At 43.5% G+C, this 18215-nt stretch overlaps 2 protein-coding genes across 3 annotated transcripts; both read left to right on the forward strand.

Moving 5' to 3' along the window:
- The first annotated feature begins 1903 nt into the window (after positions 1–1903).
- On the forward strand, positions 1904–12730 carry zgc:110843 (CDGSH iron-sulfur domain-containing protein). Its single transcript, XM_021561662.2, has 3 exons — positions 1904–2115; positions 11634–11830; positions 12105–12730. The coding sequence occupies exons 1-3, from the start codon at positions 2067–2069 to the stop codon at positions 12192–12194; spliced, it is 336 nt and encodes a 111-aa protein (XP_021417337.2). The 5' UTR covers positions 1904–2066; the 3' UTR covers positions 12195–12730.
- A 776-nt stretch (positions 12731–13506) lies between these two features.
- Positions 13507–16333, forward strand: LOC110489089 (CXXC-type zinc finger protein 5). Of its 2 annotated transcripts, none has more exons than XM_021561658.2 (3): positions 13507–13776; positions 14518–15450; positions 15814–16333. In XM_021561658.2, exons 2-3 carry the CDS (start codon positions 14650–14652, stop codon positions 15853–15855), a joined length of 843 nt encoding a protein of 280 aa, XP_021417333.2. In that variant the 5' UTR covers positions 13507–13776; positions 14518–14649; the 3' UTR covers positions 15856–16333. The 2 variants fall into 2 exon arrangements, with proteins under 2 accessions (XP_021417333.2, XP_021417332.2); XM_021561657.2 differs by having other exon boundaries at positions 13509–13776; positions 15811–16333.
- The last annotated feature ends 1882 nt before the right edge of the window (positions 16334–18215 follow it).

The raw sequence follows: 18215 nt of genomic DNA on the forward strand, positions 1-18215 counted from the left end.
GTGTGTGCCCATAGGTGACGTTGTTGCCGGTGATGTCTGGTGAGGACCTGCCTTACAACAGGCCAACAAACCCTCAGTACAGCCTCTCTCAGCCTATTGCGGACAGTCTGAGCACTGATGGAGGGATTGTGCGTTCTTGGTGTAACTCGTGCAGTTTTTTTGCCATTCTGTACCTGTCCTGCAGGTGTGATGTTCGGATGTACCGATCCTGTGTAGGTGTTACACGTTGTCTGCCACTGCGAGGACGATCTGCTCTCCGTCCTGTCTCCCTGTAGCACTGTCTTAGGCGTCTCACAGAACAGACATGGCAATTTATTGCCCTGGCCACATCTGCAGTCCTCATGCCTCCTTGCAGCATGCCTATGGCACATCCACGTAGATGAGCAAGGACCCTGGGCATCTTTCTTTTGGTGTTTTTCAGAGTCAGTAGAAAGGCCTCTAGTGTCCTAAGTTTTCATAACTGTGACCGTAATTGCCTACCGTCTAAGCTGTCAGTGTCTTAACGACCGTTCCACAAGTGCATGTTCATTAATTGTTTATGGTTCATTGAACAAGCATGGGAAACAGTGTTTAAACCCTTTACAATGAAGATCTGTGAAGTTATTTGGATTTTTACGAATTATCTTTGAACGATAGGGTCTTGAAAAGGGGATGTTTATTTTTTTGCTGAGTTTACATATGTAGCACAGGCAAAAACATTTTTTCTGCTTTGCCAAAAAGGTAGTTGTGTAATTTAGAACAGTGTCTTGCAGGATTCAATAGTTGGAATTGTAAGAGTTGTTTCCCTGTAACTTTCTCTGCGGTTGTCATTCTATTGGACTCCAGAAAGCACAAAACCCTGTCCTCAAACATGAAGTTATGGGCAAAGACACAAAACATCCACATCAAATTAAATATTTTTCTTGATCAAATAACATGGGGAGATAACTTTTTGTGCAGTATTAATTGACCATCCTTTCAAACCACAACGTCAATGTACATTAATGTATTGTCCATAGGCTAGTCACACCTTTGTACCTGTTGACTTCCCATCACCATGAAGAATAACAATGCACAATACAGTAATTGAGTTCATTGCGACAGCAAATGGTTTGTGATGTGGCTCAGTTGGTAGAGCATGGTTTTTGCAATGCTAGGGTTGTGGTTTCAATTCTCACGGGGGACCAGTACGAACGAGTATGCACTCATTACTGTAAATTGCTCTGGATAAGAGCATACACAGTACAAAAATGTAAAAGGAATGAATGGACCATTTCAGTTTTCACAGAAATAAATTGCATTTGCAAAGTATTTCAAGAAACTGGAAAGCATATCAAGCAAGTATTTTTTTATATTCCACAAGTATTATCAAAATTACTGTTTTGTACAGATAATTGTCAGGCTCTAGTTACAAACGCTGGTAAACACTCAAATATATTTAGTAAATTAAAAAAATCACAAAGTTGGGCTATACTAATGCTGCATTAGGGGACCGATATATACAGCGCGAGCAAAACAATTTTTTTCTGCATACCGATATATTTGACTAAAACAATTTAATTTGTATAAAATCACATATCTCTTATGCACGGGAATACTGTGAAACAGATTTCACAAATTACAATCACATATCTCTTATGCACGGGAATACTGTGAAACAGATTTCACAAATTAAAATCACATATCTCTTATGCACGGGAATACTGTGAAACAGATTTCACAAATTACAATCACATGTAGCTTATTTGCTCGTGTTTAACCGTTTTTTGTGTCCAACAATGAAGATTATTAAATATGTTTATGTGCTCAGAAAAGTTGAGGCCAAAATAAATGGGCCGCGGGCGGTTAGTTGGCGAATCCTGACCTACAGTTAGCTTGTAACCATTTTAATAATGGGATTGATTGGCCGGTCCTATTGGTCATAACACCAGTGACGTCGTTCAGTCTGGGCTGGTACAGTCGGTCAGAAAGGACAGGGTTCAGATTTATTCTGATTGACCTTGGTGCGCAAGACCTAAACATAACACCGACCAACCGACAGGCTGACAATCCAAGGTTTACCGTTACCTCCAATTCCATCGTTGCCAATGTCAAGCCCAGTAGTAATCGAGAGTCATGGATTCCAGATATCTAAAGGTAAAGCAATTGCTTTTATAGTTCTCTAAGTTAACGGCTGCCTAAGTGAACTTTATGAATACACCATGTGAATAGTCTGTCTATTAATAATGAACAGTTGATCTATTCAAAACACTTGCCGTATTTAGGCACAGCTCCAGTCCCTGTAAGCACAAGTTATGTAGCCTAAATATAAGGACATTTACCCTGTTTACTACAATCATTAGCCCACTGCACCCAATGATACTTGAAAGCAACCATTTGAGAGAAGCCATAAATGTAGTCCGTTGCGTAGCAGGTTGTTGATCAGGACAGTGGACATTCACCAATCAATTTAGGTTAGGACAACCTTACCACCAGTCAGCCTAGTGCACCTCGCTAGTCTGTCAGGTGTTTTGTGTGTGGCCATTACTTCGGCAGCTAAGCCGCTGTAGCCTGTGCTCAACAGTTCTTGCTCTCCAAATCCTTGACAAACTCGGATTGTTTTCATAAGCCTAATTATGTACATAAATGTGGCTCTATGCTATCTGCCATTTTGTTGACCATAGTACATTTGTAGATTCCAACCAGTAAATCGCCTTTCTCTGTTTACGTGCGTGCGCAGAGCTCCAGAACGCATGTTGGCCCAGCAGTGCCGCGATATCAGATTTCATAGCGGGTTATGTGGGGCTAAATGCCAGGCAATATATTGGGGCAGTTGTGGCAGTCGGTCCTGCTAGAGAAGTATTGTTATGTTTAAAACCAATGTCTAAGATGCCAATTCTAATCGCCATGGCAATGTAAACCTACCATAGTAGGCTAATCTTTCCACATCTTAAAATAAGAAGAGGCGTTTAGTCTAGCCACATTTCTTGTGTTGTGATACACTAATAGGCTACGTGCGCATATATTCATGGTTTAAAAACAGCACAGAGAATAGGCCTTTTACCCCGGACCTGTCCTATAGTGTCACGTTCTGACCTTAGTTCTGTTATTATATCTTTGTTTTAGTATGGTCAGGGCGTGAGTTGGGTGGGTTGTCTATGTTCGTTTTTCTATCATTTGGGATTTCTGTGTTCGGCCTAGTATGGTTCTCAATCAGAGGCAGCTGTCAATCATTGTCCCTGATTGAGAATCATACTTAGGTAGCCTGGTTTCACTTTTGAGTTATGGGTGTTTGTACCACACGGGACTGTTTCGTTCATTTCACGTTTATTGTTTTGTATTTCGTAGTGTTCCGTTTATGTATTTAAATAAACATTATGGACACTTACCACGCTGCAAATTGGTCGTCCGATCCTTCTCGCTACGAAATCCATTACATATAGGCCTAGTATGCTTCCATAATAGCGTTTAAAAAAACGGAACTTGAGTAATAGTGTTGTTTTTAGACCTTTATTACAAAGTTAGAGGAAAACCTGGTCTTCTGTAAGGTGAAAATCCTTTCTGCATACCTTAACTTTAATTAAACGCAGTCTCAAATAGCTGCCTGCCCCTTTTAATAGCCGGGCAAGGGCACACATTTCAGCAAACAGTGAACCAAATGCACACATTGATTTCAGAAAATAAACACGTTTCAAATAAATGTGGGGTCTAAATAAATTATTTACGAGGTTACCGTGAATTACCATGAATTGTTTAAGAGGTTTAATGTTTGAGTGTTGTTTAAAAAATGATGGCAATCTGTTTTTATCGCCTGTAAGAAACTGCTAGGCATTGGCTGCTAACCAAGGGATTAGGGTTCCTGTCTTGAAGCACGGTTTCCACTGCTCGATTTTTTTTTGACCCCCATCACTCACAGCATAAGATATACACATTTTACACTGAACAAAAATATAAACGGAAGATGTAAAGTGTTCTGAAATAAAAAATACCCCCCAAAATGTCATATACACAAAAAGCTTATTTCTCTCAAATGTTGTGCTCAAATGTGTTTCTATCCCTGTTAGTGAGTATTTTCCCTTTGCCAAAATAATCCATCCCCCTGTCAGGTGTGGCATATCAAGAAACTGATTAAACAGCATGATCATTACACAGGTGCACCTCGTGCATGGACAATTATAGGCCACTCTAAAATGTGGATACAACACAATTGCACAGATGTCTCAAGTTTTAAGGGAGCATGCAATTGGTATGCTGACTGCAGGAATGTCCACCAGAGCTGTTGCCAGATAATTTAATGTTAATTTCTCTACCATAACCCGCCTCCAACGTTATTTTAGAGAATTTGCCAGTACATCCAACCGCCCTCACAACTACAGACCACGTGTATGGCGTTGTGTGGGTAAGCCGTTTGCTGATGTCAACGTTGTGAACAGAGTGGCCCGTGGTGGTAGGGTTATGGTATGGGCAGGCATAAACTACGGACAACAAATACAATTGCATTTTATTTACAGCAATTTGAATGCACAGAGATACCGAGACGAGATCCTGAAGCCCATTGTTGTGCCCCTCATCTGCCATGTTGGCCCACCTCATGTTTCAGCATGATAATTACCTTGAAAACAACAGACGAAAATCTTCGACACAGTCTACAGTTCTTATTTTACTTCAGTGCTGGTAACAGCTGAGAACTGCTAGCTAACTGACAAGCACAAAAACAGTCAACAACTTTGGGAGTACAGACCCCCAGAAATGGACTGATTGCCCTCTAGTGGCGAAAGTCAGAACTGCCAAAAACGCACAGTCATAGAGGAGAATAATTTTTCTGTATGTTACCACGTTTCCATCGACAGTTTTTATGTGAGTAAAGCCATACCATATCTTTAAAAAATGACAGCTCTGATGGAAACAGGAAGTTTCGGTACAATCTCATAAATGCCGACAAATCATTTGTTCATTCGACATGATGGGATTTTTTGTGTCTTTAAAATGAATTATGCGAGCAATGACGATGGAAACACCTTTATATCGAAGTAAACTTGAAGCCAGGCGATGACGTGTGTGGTTCTCCCACAACAACTCGGGAAACCATGCAGTTTAAATTACACTCCAGATTAAATAAATTATGATGAACTTCACAGGTTGGTGAAAGTGCATGGTGTTAGCTTGATGATGCTCCTTTCTGATGCATTTCCAGGGTCTTATTCTGGTGACATGATGATCAATGCTTGACTGCCGTTTTGACAAATAAAAACATTCTCACTCGTATCTATAATCTCATCATGTAGTCTAGCCTACCAGCACTAACTGCCAGCTGTTGGCTACAGCGCACGTGCCAAGACTAGAGTAGAGACATTTGCTATTTAACGCAACAGTTTGACAAACTATCCATAGAGTTGAAAATGCGATGGAAACATTAGGTTCTATTAATTTTCATGTACTGAATAAAAATATTTCTATAATAAGTGCCTGTTGTGTTCAGTATTTTCAGGAAATAAAAGCCTGGGCTATTAATTGAAGTTTCACAGTAAATATGCATTTTCTGACTTTTGATCTGTACATTGTAAAACATTTCCTGTAAAATGTACAGTATTTTACTGGCAGCAATTGGCCAGTACAGCTACTGTAATCCATTTCACCGTAGTATATTTTTTGGTAACAATAGTTTTACTGTAATCTAATTTACAAGTAAAACGTTTCTTTAACCGTTACTGAACATGTTGTCGTTAATCATTTTCACAGTAACTTGATGGCAGAGCAATGAAACACTGTAAAATTTCATTTTAAACTGCAAGAAAATGTTATATATATTTTTTTTAATTACAAGGGATTATAGCAAGCAGGTTGGCTGTAGGTATTTGCATATAACAGCATATTCATGAAAACTAGGTGTTTTACATCACTTGCACTTCTTGAGGCCTAACCAAAGGCTTACAAACTGTCTGTGATTACAGGGCAACACAGATCAAATGGACATGTGAAAATATTAAAACATTAAAAGGTTTAAGGCGTGACACCACTCTGATGTGATCCCTATATACATTTAATTGTTAGGGAACTACTACCACATATCACTTAAATTGGTACAGTACTCTCACTAATGGGTGCAACAAATATAGCCACTTAAGGCACACATTAATATACAATATATATATATATATATGTATATGTACACATTAGTGGACTCTGCTATTTCAGCCACACCTGTTGCTAACAGGTGTATAAAATCGAGCACACAGCCATACAATCTCCATATACAAACATTGACAGTAGAATGGCCTTACGGAAGAGCTCAGTGAATTTTAAAGTGGCACCATCACAGGATGCCACCTTTCCAAAAAGTCAGTTAATCAAATTTCTGCCCTGCTAGAGCTGCCCCGGTGAACTGTAAGTGCTGTTATTGTGAAGTGGAAACATCTAGGAGCAACAACAGCTCAGCTGCAAAGTGGTAGGCCACGCAAGCTCGCAGAACGGGATTGCAGAGTACTGAAGTGCGTAGCGCGTAAAAATCGTCTTTCCTCGGTTACAACACTGAATACCGAGTTCCAAACTGCCTCTGGAAGTAACGTCAACACAATAACTGTTTGTCAGGAGCTTCATGAAATTGGTTTCCATGGCCGAGCAGCCACACACAAACCTAAGTTCACCATGCACAATGCCAAGCGTCAGCTGGGAGTGGTGTTAAGCTCGCCACCTGGAGTGATGAATTACACTTTACCATCTGGCAGTCCGACGGACAAATCCGGGTTTGGCAGGTGCCAGGAGAACGGTACCTGCCTGAATGCATAGTGCCAAATAAAACATTTGGTGGGAATAATGTTCTGGGGCTGTTTTTCATCATTCGGGCTTAGCCCCTTAGTTCCAGTGAAGGGAAATCTTAACGCTACAGCATACAATGACATTCTAGATGATTCTGTGCTTCCAACTTTGTGGCAACAGTTTGGGGAAGGCCCTTTTCCCATTTCAGCATGACAATGCCACCATGCCCAAAGCCAGGTCCATACAGAAATGGTTTATCGAGATCGGTGTGGAAGAACTTGACTGGCCTGCACAGAGCCCTGACCTCAACCCCATCGAACACCTTTGGGATGAATGGGAACACTGACTGCGAGCCGGGCCTAATCGCCCAACATCAGTGCCCGACCTACAGTGCCTTGCGAAAGTATTCGGCCCCCTTGAACTTTGCAACCTTTTGCCACATTTCAGGCTTCAAACATAAAGATATAAAACTGTATGTTTTTGTGAAGAATCAACAACAAGTGGGACACAATCATGAAGTGGAACAACATTTATTGGATATTTCAAACTTTTTTAACAAATCAAAAACTGAAAAATTGGGCATGCAAAATTATTCAGCCCCCTTAAGTTAATACTTTGTAGCGCCACCTTTTGCTGCGATTACAGCTGTAAGTCGCTTGGGGTATGTCTCTATCAGGTTTGCACATCGAGAGACTGAATTTTTTTCCCATTCCTCCTTGCAAGACAGCTCGAGCTCAGTGAGGTTGGATGGAGAGCATTTGTGAACAGCAGTTTTCAGTTCTTTCCACAGATTCTCGATTGGATTCAGGTCTGGACTTTGACTTGGCCATTCTAACACCTGGATATGTTTAATTTTGAACCATTCCATTGTAGATTTTGCTTTATGTTTTGGATCATTGTCTTGTTGGAAGACAAATCTCCGTCCCAGTCTCAGGTCTTTTGCAGACTCCATCAGGTTTTCTTCCAGAATGGTCCTGTATTTGGCTCCATCCATCTTCCCATCAATTTTAACCATCTTCCCTGTCCCTGCTGAAGAAAAGCAGGCCCAAACCATGATGCTGCCACCACCATGTTTGACAGTGGGGATGGTGTGTTCAGCTGTGTTGCTTTTACGCCAAACATAACGTTTTGCATTGTTGCCAAAAAGTTCAATTTTGGTTTCATCTGATCAGAGCACCTTCTTCCACATGTTTGGTGTGTCTCCCAGGTGGCTTGTGGCAAACTTTAAACAACACTTTTTATGGATATCTTTAAGAAATGGCTTTCTTCTTGCCACTCTTCCATAAAGGCCAGATTTGTGCAATATACGACTGATTGTTGTCCTATGGACAGAGTCTCCCACCTCAGCTGTAGATCTCTGCAGGTCATCCAGAGTGATTATGGGCCTCTTGGCTGCATCTCTGATCAGTCTTTTCCTTGTATGAGCTGAAAGTTTAGAGGGACGGCCAGGTCTTGGTAGATTTGCAGTGGTCTGATACTCCTTCCATTTCAATATTATCGCTTGCACAGTGCTCCTTAGGATGTTTAAAGCTTGGGAAATCTTTTTGTATCCAAATCCGGCTTTAAACTTCTTCACAACAGTATCTCGGACCTGCCTGGTGTGTTCCTTGTTCTTCATGATGCTCTCTGCGCTTTTAACGGACCTCTGAGACTATCACAGTGCAGGTGCATTTATACGGAGACTTGATTACACACAGGTGGATTGTATTTATCATCATTAGTCATTTAGGTCAACATTGGATCATTCAGATATCCTCACTGAACTTCTGGAGAGAGTTTGCTGCACTGAAAGTAAAGGGGCTGAATAATTTTGCACGCCCAATTTTTCAGTTTTTGATTTGTTAAAAAAGTTTGAAATATCCAATAAATGTCGTTTCACTTCATGATTGTGTCCCACTTGTTGTTGATTCTTCACAAAAAAAATACAGTTTTATATCTTTATGTTTGAAGCCTGAAATGTGGCAAAAGGTCGCAAAGTTCAAGGGGGCCGAATACTTTCGCAAGGCACTGTAACTAAAGCTCTTGTGTCAGAATGGAAGCAAATCAAATGGCTACCCAGACTATTTGCAATGCCCCTTCGTTGCTACTGCTACTCACTTATTATCTATGCATAGTCACTTTAATAACTCTACCTACATGTACATATTACCTCGACACCGGTGCGCCGCACACTGACTCTGTACCGGTACCTCCTGTATATAGCCCCGCTATTGTTATGTACTGCTGTTCTTTAATCATTTGTTATTCTTATCTCTTCCTTTTTGGGGGGTATTTCTCTTAAAACTGCATTGTTGGTTAAGGGCTTGTAAGTAAGCATTTCACTGTAAGCTCTACACCTGTTGTATTCGGCGCATGTGACAAATACAATTTGATTTGAAATCCCTGCAGCAATGTTCCAACATCTAATGAAAAGCCTTCCCAGAAGAGTGGAGGCTGTTATAGCAGCAAAGGGGGGACCAGCTCCATATTAATGCCAATGATTTTGGAATGAGAAGTTCGTCGAGCTGGTGTCGACATACAATACACGTTTAAAGTTTGGACACACCTACTCATTCAAGGGTTTATTTTTTATTTTTTTACTATTTTCTACATTGTAGAATAATAGTGAAGACATCAAAACTATGAAATAACACATATGGAATCATGTGGTAACCAAAAAAGCTTGATTATTTTAGTTTGTTCCGCAGTCTTACAGCTTGGAGGTAGAAACTGTTAAGGAGCCTTTTGGTCCTAGACTTGGAGCTCCAGTGCCGCTTGTCATGCAGTAGCAGAGCGAACAGTCTATGACTTGGGTGACTGGAGTCTATGACAATTTTTTGGGGCTTTCCTCTGTGACACAGCCTACTATATAGGTCATGGATGTCAGGAAGCTTGGCCCCATGATAGTTTGTGGGTGATGTGGACACCAAAGAACTTGAAACTCTCGACCTGCTACACTTCAGTCCTGTCGATGTTAATGGAAGCCTGTTCGGCCCTCCTTTTCCTGTAGTCCATGATCAGCTCCTTTGTCTTGCTCACACTGAGAGAGAGGTTGTAGTCCTGGCACCACACTGCCAGGTTGCTGACCTCCTCCCTATAGGGTGTCTTATCGTTGTCAGTGATCAGGCCGACCACCGTTGTGTCGTCAGCAAACTTAATGATGGTGTTGGAGTCGTGCTTGGCCACGCAGTGGTGGGTGAACAGGGAGTACAGGATGGGACTAAGCACGCACCCCTGAAGGGCAGCAGTTTTGAGGATCAGTGTGGCAAATGTGTTGCTGCCTACCCTTACCACCTGGGGGTGGCCCGTCAGGAAGTCCAGGATCCAGTTTCAGTGGGAGGTGTTTAGTCCCAGGGTCCTTAGCTTAGTGATGAACTTTGTAGGGAATTTGGTTTTGAACACTGAACTGTAGTCAATGAACAGCATTCTCACATAGGTGTTCCTTTTTTTTCCAGGTTGGAAAGGGCAGTGTGGAGTGCAATTGAGATTGCGTCATCTGTGTATCTGTTGGGGCGGTATGCGATTTGGAGTGGGTCTAGGGTTTCTGGCATGATGGTGTTGATGTGAGCCATGACCAGCCTTTCAAAGCACTTCATGGCTACCGATGTGAGTGCTACGGGGCGGTAATCATTTAGGCAGGTTACCTTCGCCATCTTGGGCACAGGGACTATGGTGGTCTGTTTGAAACATGTAGGTATTACAGACTCGGTCAGGGAGAGGTTGAAAATGTCAGTGAAGACACTTGCCAGTTGGTCCGCACATGCTCTGAGTACATGCCCTGGTAATCCGTCTAGCCCCGCGGCCTTGTGAATGTTGACCTGTTTTAAAAAGGTCACATCGGCCATGGAGAGCGTGATCACACAGTCGTCCGGAAAACAGCTGGTGCTCTCATGCATGCTTCAGTGTTTCTTGCCTCAAAGCGAGCATAAAAGGCATTTAGCTTGTCTGGTTGGCTCGGGTCACTGGGCAGCTCGCGGCTGGTTCTCCCTTTGTAGTCCATAATAGTTTTCAGGCCCTGCCACATCCGATGAGCATCAGAGCCAGTGTAGTATGATTCAATCTAGTCCTGTATTGACGGTTTGCCTGTTTGATGGTTCGTCTGAGTGCATAGCGGGATTTCTTATAAGCTTATGGATTAGTGTCCCACTCCTTGAAAGCGGAAGCTCTAGCCATTAGCTTGGTGCGGATGTTGCCTGTAATCCATGGCTTCTTGTTGGGAAATGCACGTACAGTTACTGTGGGGACGACATCGTTGATGCACTTATTGATGAAGCCGGTGATTGAGTTGGTATACTCCTCAATGCCATTGGGTGAATCCCGGAACATATTCCAGTTTGTGCTAGCAAAACAGTCCTGTAGCGTAGTATCCGCATCATCTGACCACTTCTGTATTGAGCGAGTCACTGGTACGTCCTGCTTTAGTTTTTGCTTATAAGCAGGATCAGGAGGATATAATTATGGTCAGATTTGCTAAATGGCCAGTATGTTACTGTAGATTTTCAGAACAAGGATTGTAGAATTCCTAAAGTACAGTATATTACTGTATTATGTGGGGGTACTGCATTCTCACTCACAGGTGCAACAAATATAGGCTCTTACAAGGCATGCCTTAAAATATGTTTCGGAGTCAGAAGCTCTTTCCCCGCCCACAAACATTTTCCCACAATGCAGCATTATTAATACTGTAAAACATATTTATGGTATTTCACTGTGCATTCTACTGTGTTTTACTGTTGAAATGACAGAAAGGTCGTACAGTGTGCTGTAAAACAATGTATGGTATTTTACTGTGCATTCTATGGTCAACAACTACATTCAGTTAAACATTGTCATACTGTTGATTAATACAGTAAGTTACTGATAAAATGACAAAAACTGCTAACAGTGTACATGTGCATTCTCTCTGTTTATGTATGCCTGTATGTGTTCTTGAATTTCAGACCAGCTGACTGTCCTAGTGCCAGTGGTTGTGGCGGCTGCTCTAGGTGGCTTCCTGGTTAGCCGGTACTTCACTGGACGTAAGAAAAGCCAGGTCAACACCTGTGTGTGTAAGGACAGTGCCAAGGTGGTGCACAGCTTCGACATAGAAGACATTGGCAGCAAGGCCGTCTACTGTCGCTGCTGGAGGTCCAAGAAGGTGAGCACTTCTTCATTTATTTGCCTTGAGACTTGGCTGTAGACTCCTATGGTCCCTGGTGCCATAGTTGGATGCCATAGCAGTCTATAGTCATGTCTCAGGGCAAATTATTCAATATCATTATCAAATATAATTTGCTATTTGGCCTTTTTGCGAAGTGTAGTTTGTTCTGGGATTTTTAAGGCGATGGCTGGTGAGATTTATACCTTGTGTTATTTACTTCTTTGTGTAAATTTCCCCTTTGGGTATCGAAGTTTTTTCAATTTCCCCACAGTTCCCCTACTGTGATGGTTCCCATACCAAGCACAACGAGATCACTGGGGACAACGTGGGTCCCCTCATCATCAAGAAGAAGGATGCTTAACCAACCTCCCTTTCCCCTTCTCGCCCCTCCCATCAAATCATCATTCAACACCATTCAGTCACATGCCACATACACCAAAATCAAACGATCACTTGCCATATCCAACCAGAGGTCGTACAGATGAGCTGAATCATGGCAGGATCCAACCACGCAGAGCAGCACTCCTACTCAAACCGCCTTCATACAACCCACACTCAAAACCCCAAAGGAATGTTACATGATATGATTTGTGTCTTAGAAGCTCATGTAATTAATGTTATTGAGCCATTGGTCTTAATGGTCTTAACTACGAGATGAATAATACGTGACTGAGAGTGGGGAAGGTGCTACCCTTTATTTCGACATTCTCTGACACAAGAGGGCACTTTCATTTCCCCTCTAAGACTATTGTCTATTCCAGTGTTCAAAGTACAACCTTTAGGAATATATATTGGTAATGTCCAAAAGAAATACATGTTCTAGTGAATATGACAGACTTGATGGTGATGGATTTTGGCCCGTATATTGTGAATAAAAGTTTTCTTAAAGTGGTCCGACTTGTGTGTCTACTGTCATTCCTTTCCTGAGACGTATAAGACCGACATGATGTGGTGCTGATTTTATGTCTCACTGCAAAGCAGTTTATGTGCACCAATGTATGCCGTTTTACACACTGACACAAGGCAATATTTTCTCTAGCCGCTAGGAGCTGCTCTCGCTCAACTAGCAGGCATGAGGATTACGATTTGGCAGCCCCCTCTCCATGTTATTGCTGCCTAGGCTGGCGGCCACACACACACACTCAGCCTCACACCCAGCCTCACACCACAGCTGGCTATGTGCCAAAAATGCAGGACTCTTGACAAGAGGTGGAGTGGACTACCCTGCTTAGTACCCTGAGAAGAACGAGGTTGAGGCTGATGCAGTGCAGCTCTAAACGGGCCACAACACCCTCGCCCTTCTCGCCTGATGGCACATACACTGTTACAGTCTGGCTTCCACCAGCATCACATGACATGGGAAGGAACACACACACAACATACAATAACTCACATGTCAGTCTGATGAATTTCATTCATGCCAGAAAGTGATTCCATAAACAGTCTCAAAAAGCATTTTCCAATCATTTGTTTTATTTCCAAGATAATTACTCCTGTATTTCAGGACTTTGGCTTTGTCACCTGTCTTTTTCTATGGTTTTGTAAAATGTTGTGTGGCACAGAAATTAAATGAGCACAGGAATTTGCTATTGTGGTCAAGGGGTCATTTTTCTGCGGTCTCATGACCATGACTCCAGTTCGCTTTTTGTGTGACGCCCCCCAAATCTATGAAGTGTGTTTGCATGTTCCACTCTGTGAGTGGCGGGCACGAGGAGGTGGGAATGCGAGACGGGAAAGGCGAAGGACCTGTGCAGCTACCGAATTGGACAAATGGTTTACGGCTTCGTTTTCTTGTGTGATCACTGCAGATAAATATTGGAAATGTCTAATAGTTAACAATATCTTATTTTTTTTCCATCTCCCTTTATTTATTCCAATATTCGTGGAAGACACCACGGACAAACCACTGGACACTGGGGCTCCGGTCAGCTCGCATTGCATTGGTAGGTGCACGAATTACGAAAGGATGTGTTAATGTGATATTAATAATATATTGAAGAGAGAGTTATGACATATTCATACCTTTACAGTACTACCAATTACATCACTCGAACACCCACGTTATCGTTTATTGATGAAATATAGCGTATTTTATGTATCTATTGCGACCGTGTCGTGCGCGCGCGTACCCTGGACTGTCACAGAGTCTAGACAAAAGGTAGTTTCGAACTCGATGGCATTCAGAGGTAGATATTGTATATTCTCTAGCCTGGCTCACATCACAACTACAGTAGTCAAATCGAAATGCGCGCTCCAAATTTGACTGGCGCATATGCGCAATAGGCTATTTGTTTGTGGTATTCCATTATTGCATAGATTTGTCCACCTTGGAACTCAAGTGCAACCACACGCAGTCTATCTTAACTTAAATGTATAAAGCGTCACGTTTTTCAAAATATATAGTTTCTTAGTCTCAGATGTAGCCTATATTTTGAAGACATTTTACATGCTCACTCAAACATTAAATAGGCTATTATTCCTTTAATTACACTTAGGCCTGTGTCTTACAATGTCATTATTGTCTCCTTCACTAAAAATAAAACCAACTATCGACCAATGCCTCTCTAATAACATCTACTTATTTTCTCCCCCTCTCTGCTTTCTTTGTCTCTTTTTCCCTGTCTCCCTCCATATCTCCTTCCCCCTCTTCTCTCTCCTCCATCTTCCTCTGTTCATCTCCACAGGGTATAAAGGTGGCAGAGAGGATAATGGGAATATAACAGCTGTCAGAGAGTTGGGATTGGCTAACTGACAGCTGGACTGCTGTCACCGCTCTAACCTTGGCATTGCCCTGCCATCTCCCACCCCCACCCAGTATGGCAGATACCCTGGACATGTCTGGCCCTTCCTCTCCAGAGCAGCAGAGAGCCAATAGGATCCTCAGTGAGCCTCTAAGACGAAGCCTGAAGCGGTCTCATCCCTGCTCCCTCTCTGAATATCTCAACAACACTAACAGACTATCCCACCGCCATAGCTCCAGTAGTATGGGTGTCAGGGGCCTCCTCCATCCCACTGCAGCCCAGCACAGGCCAACCCAGCCCAGGCAGACCAAGCCTCGCCGGGCCCACTCCTCCAACATAGACCTCTGGGACTCTCCCAGTGGTCTTCACCTGGCACATGCTGCAGAGCTGCTGATGAGGGCTGGGGCCTTGACACTGACCCCCACACCCAGGGACCAGGGCCCTCTGGGCGGGCTGGGGACCGGGGAAGCTGGGGTGGAAGGGGAAGAGATGAAGGGGGGGTCCGGGGCTGAAGGGGACGGCACGGGTTGTGTGGCAGACTTCCTCCCACTGCTAGGCTGCTCCTGGTTCCCCTTGAACCCAGGCCTGTTTGCACTGATGGCAGGGGGAGGGGGGTTCCTGACTAGTGGTGGAGGGTCAATGGGGATAGCTGGCGTTGGGGAGGGTGTGGAGGTGTTGCGAGGCGAGAGCTCGTCCACTGGCGGCGGGGGGGGAGCTGGGAGAAGGAAGAGGAAGCGATGCGGAGAGTGTGTGCCATGTCGACGTACAGGGAACTGTGAAGAGTGCAGCGCCTGCCGCAACCGTAAGACTGGACACCAGATCTGCAAGTACAGGAAGTGTGAGCAGCTGAAGAAAAAGGCAGCCACCGGGTTCGAGGTGAGAGGAAGTGGATAAATACACACTACTATTTAGAATGGGCATTAATAGGGCAGTCTGACTTTATCTGAGGTCTGACAACTGCTCTCCAAAAAATATATACCTCTGTAATACCACTGTAGTTGTACTACACTATATATGCAAAAGTATGTGGACACCCCTTCAAATGATTGGATTCGGCCATTTCAGCCACACCTGTTGCTGACAGGTGTGATTTTGAAATGAGATGTTAGACGAGCAGGTGTCCACATACTTTTGGTCATGTAGTGTATGTTAGTGTGTTACTTTCGGGCGGTGTAGTAGTCTATATGCATGTGTTTGTGTTTTAAGTGAACCACAGCTTTCTGACCCCTTTCATAGAAGATGGTGTTTCCATCAGGAGCAGCATTTCCATGGCTACAATAGGATTCCGTCTATTTGGAATGTGATCATGAACATTGGCACTCTGGACCTACAAAGAAAGTCAATTCAGCTGGCCTTGTTGGATTGGCTTGGAGAGTACAGAACCTTCGACAATCAGAAGTATGAAGATGAAAACCCAATGAAGAAAAGATAAGTCACACCAATGGATTTAGATATTGTCGGGCCAACATGAAGCATCTCATGAAGCACAGAGTATTGTATATGAATAGAACATGTTATTCCTTTTTATATTCCATTTTTGGAACATTTTGTCATCGAAGCTTCTGACCTGGATGTTTCCGTAAAAGCCAAACCAAGAAGGACAGACTGGTCATAATATGATGTTTCTGTTTGTTTTTCTATTCATGTCACAGTTAATAAAGAATGAGTAGTAGATGTACTTAGGTCATGATTAGTGTCTAGTTCATACATCTCTACGGTCTGCCTTCTGAATAAAGACAAGGAAACTGCCTGTCTACTGTATGTGTGTGTTGGGGTGAGTATGTATTTCAAGAGTGTCTCTTTGTGTATTTCAGGGGCTGACTGATCCCTCTCCATTTCCTGTGAGGCTTATGTGTGTGTGTGTGTGTGTGTGTGTCTTGGGGGGGAGGCATGCATGATGGCCTTATCACTACCTTCCAGACACACACACACATATATGACCAAAAAGTGCACATACCAAACCTATGCGCACATGACTCACCACACACTCAACACATTCACGCACACACTCTCTCTCTCATTCCCATTCACACACACGCTCTCTCTCTCATTCCCATTCACACACACGCTCTCTCTCTCTCATTCCCGTTCACACACTGATTCAATTTCATTCACAAGCATGTAGTATGCAGACACACACTTATTCTCACACACACAGTGAAGGCCTCAATAACATGGTGAAAGCAGAGAGTGTCCAGCTCACACAGACTGGGAGGGGGGGGGGGGGGGGTTGCCGTGACGATGGCTGATAAGATAGGACCTTAATCTTCCACAGTTCGCTCCGGGGGATGGTGGACAGCGTAACCATGGAAATGGCAAGGCGAGATGTCACGCTATAATTGGGCCATGGTTGCACTTCCTGTGTGCCTTCAGTCAGGGGATCACAGAGAACCAGTGTGTGTGTGTGTCCTACAGAAGTCCTGCCAACTCAGGGTAAAAAGCAGACAGGCACACTGTTACAGTTTTCCACTGAATAAGAAACATGTCCTATCGTGCATTTCTTTCTCTCGCAGACAAAGGGATTTTATATTCCTGAATCTCCAGATTCCCCTTGTGCCTTTCCAGTCATTTGGAGATTAATCCCCCTTCCCCCGGAAATCTGTGTCACCCGCTGGCCGCGAGGTCTGGAGCCTCCCCAAACGCCTGCAGAGTCTGGCTCTGCTGCCCTGCAAGATGGCAGGAGGGAGAGAGAGAGGAGAGGGGGAGGGGAGAAAGGAAATGGAGAGACAGCAGGAGATGAAGATAGTAGGGGAAGAGGGAAGAGGCAAATACAAAAAGAGAAAGGGAAGGGGTCGGACAGATACCTAGAGAGATGGAGAGATAGAGATATAGAGGGAGGAGAGGGATAAAGATGGATGCGTTGTCGAGAATACAGACTGACCCTGAGTCTGTCCTCTCAAACCACAGTTGGACCTAGCTATGTTAGTCGCTGCAGCCAGCTGCTGCATGGCTCAGTAACGCTACACTGGTTGGATCATACTACAGTAGCTCTAGCAGGGCGTCTTAGAAGAAGAGGTTCCTGAATCCTAAAGACACACTTTCATCTGTCCTGGTGGGACATAAGACATGCTTTATTGAGTTGGCAGAGATAGAGTTATGTTGAGTGTGTGCATATAGCCACCCTGACATTCATCTACCGTGTGTGTGTGTGTGTGTGTGTGTGTGTGTGTGTGTGTGTGTGTGTGTGTGTGTGTGTGTGTGTGTGTGTGTGTGTGTGTGTGTGTGTGTGTGTGTGTGTGTGTGTGTGTGTGTGTGTGTGTGTGTGTGTGTGTGTGTGTGTGTGTGTGTGTGTGTGTGTCTGATCTTAGCGCCTGTTTCTGTCGCCATCCGGCCGCCACTCGCTAATCAAGTTACCACTAGCCCCTTTTGATCCTTTGTTAACCAGCTGCTGGGAACTCTACTAGTGAACCAGAGCATGGAGTTCCATGTAAACAACAACCACTGGAGAGCACAGCATGCAACACTACTGCAGCCCTCCTCTCACTGTTTTATAAAGGAGCTTCAGAAAAATGACTGTAACCCATCTTGGATTATTCTAGTTTTTTATTCATTCCACCTACACGTGTGACCTGTGTGTGTCTGTGTGTGCGCACATGCATGTGTGTGTGTGTGTGTGTGTTTTTGAAATCTAGATGTAATCC

This window comes from Oncorhynchus mykiss, chromosome 14, assembly GCF_013265735.2.
Source record: "Oncorhynchus mykiss isolate Arlee chromosome 14, USDA_OmykA_1.1, whole genome shotgun sequence".
NCBI lineage: Eukaryota > Metazoa > Chordata > Actinopteri > Salmoniformes > Salmonidae > Oncorhynchus > Oncorhynchus mykiss.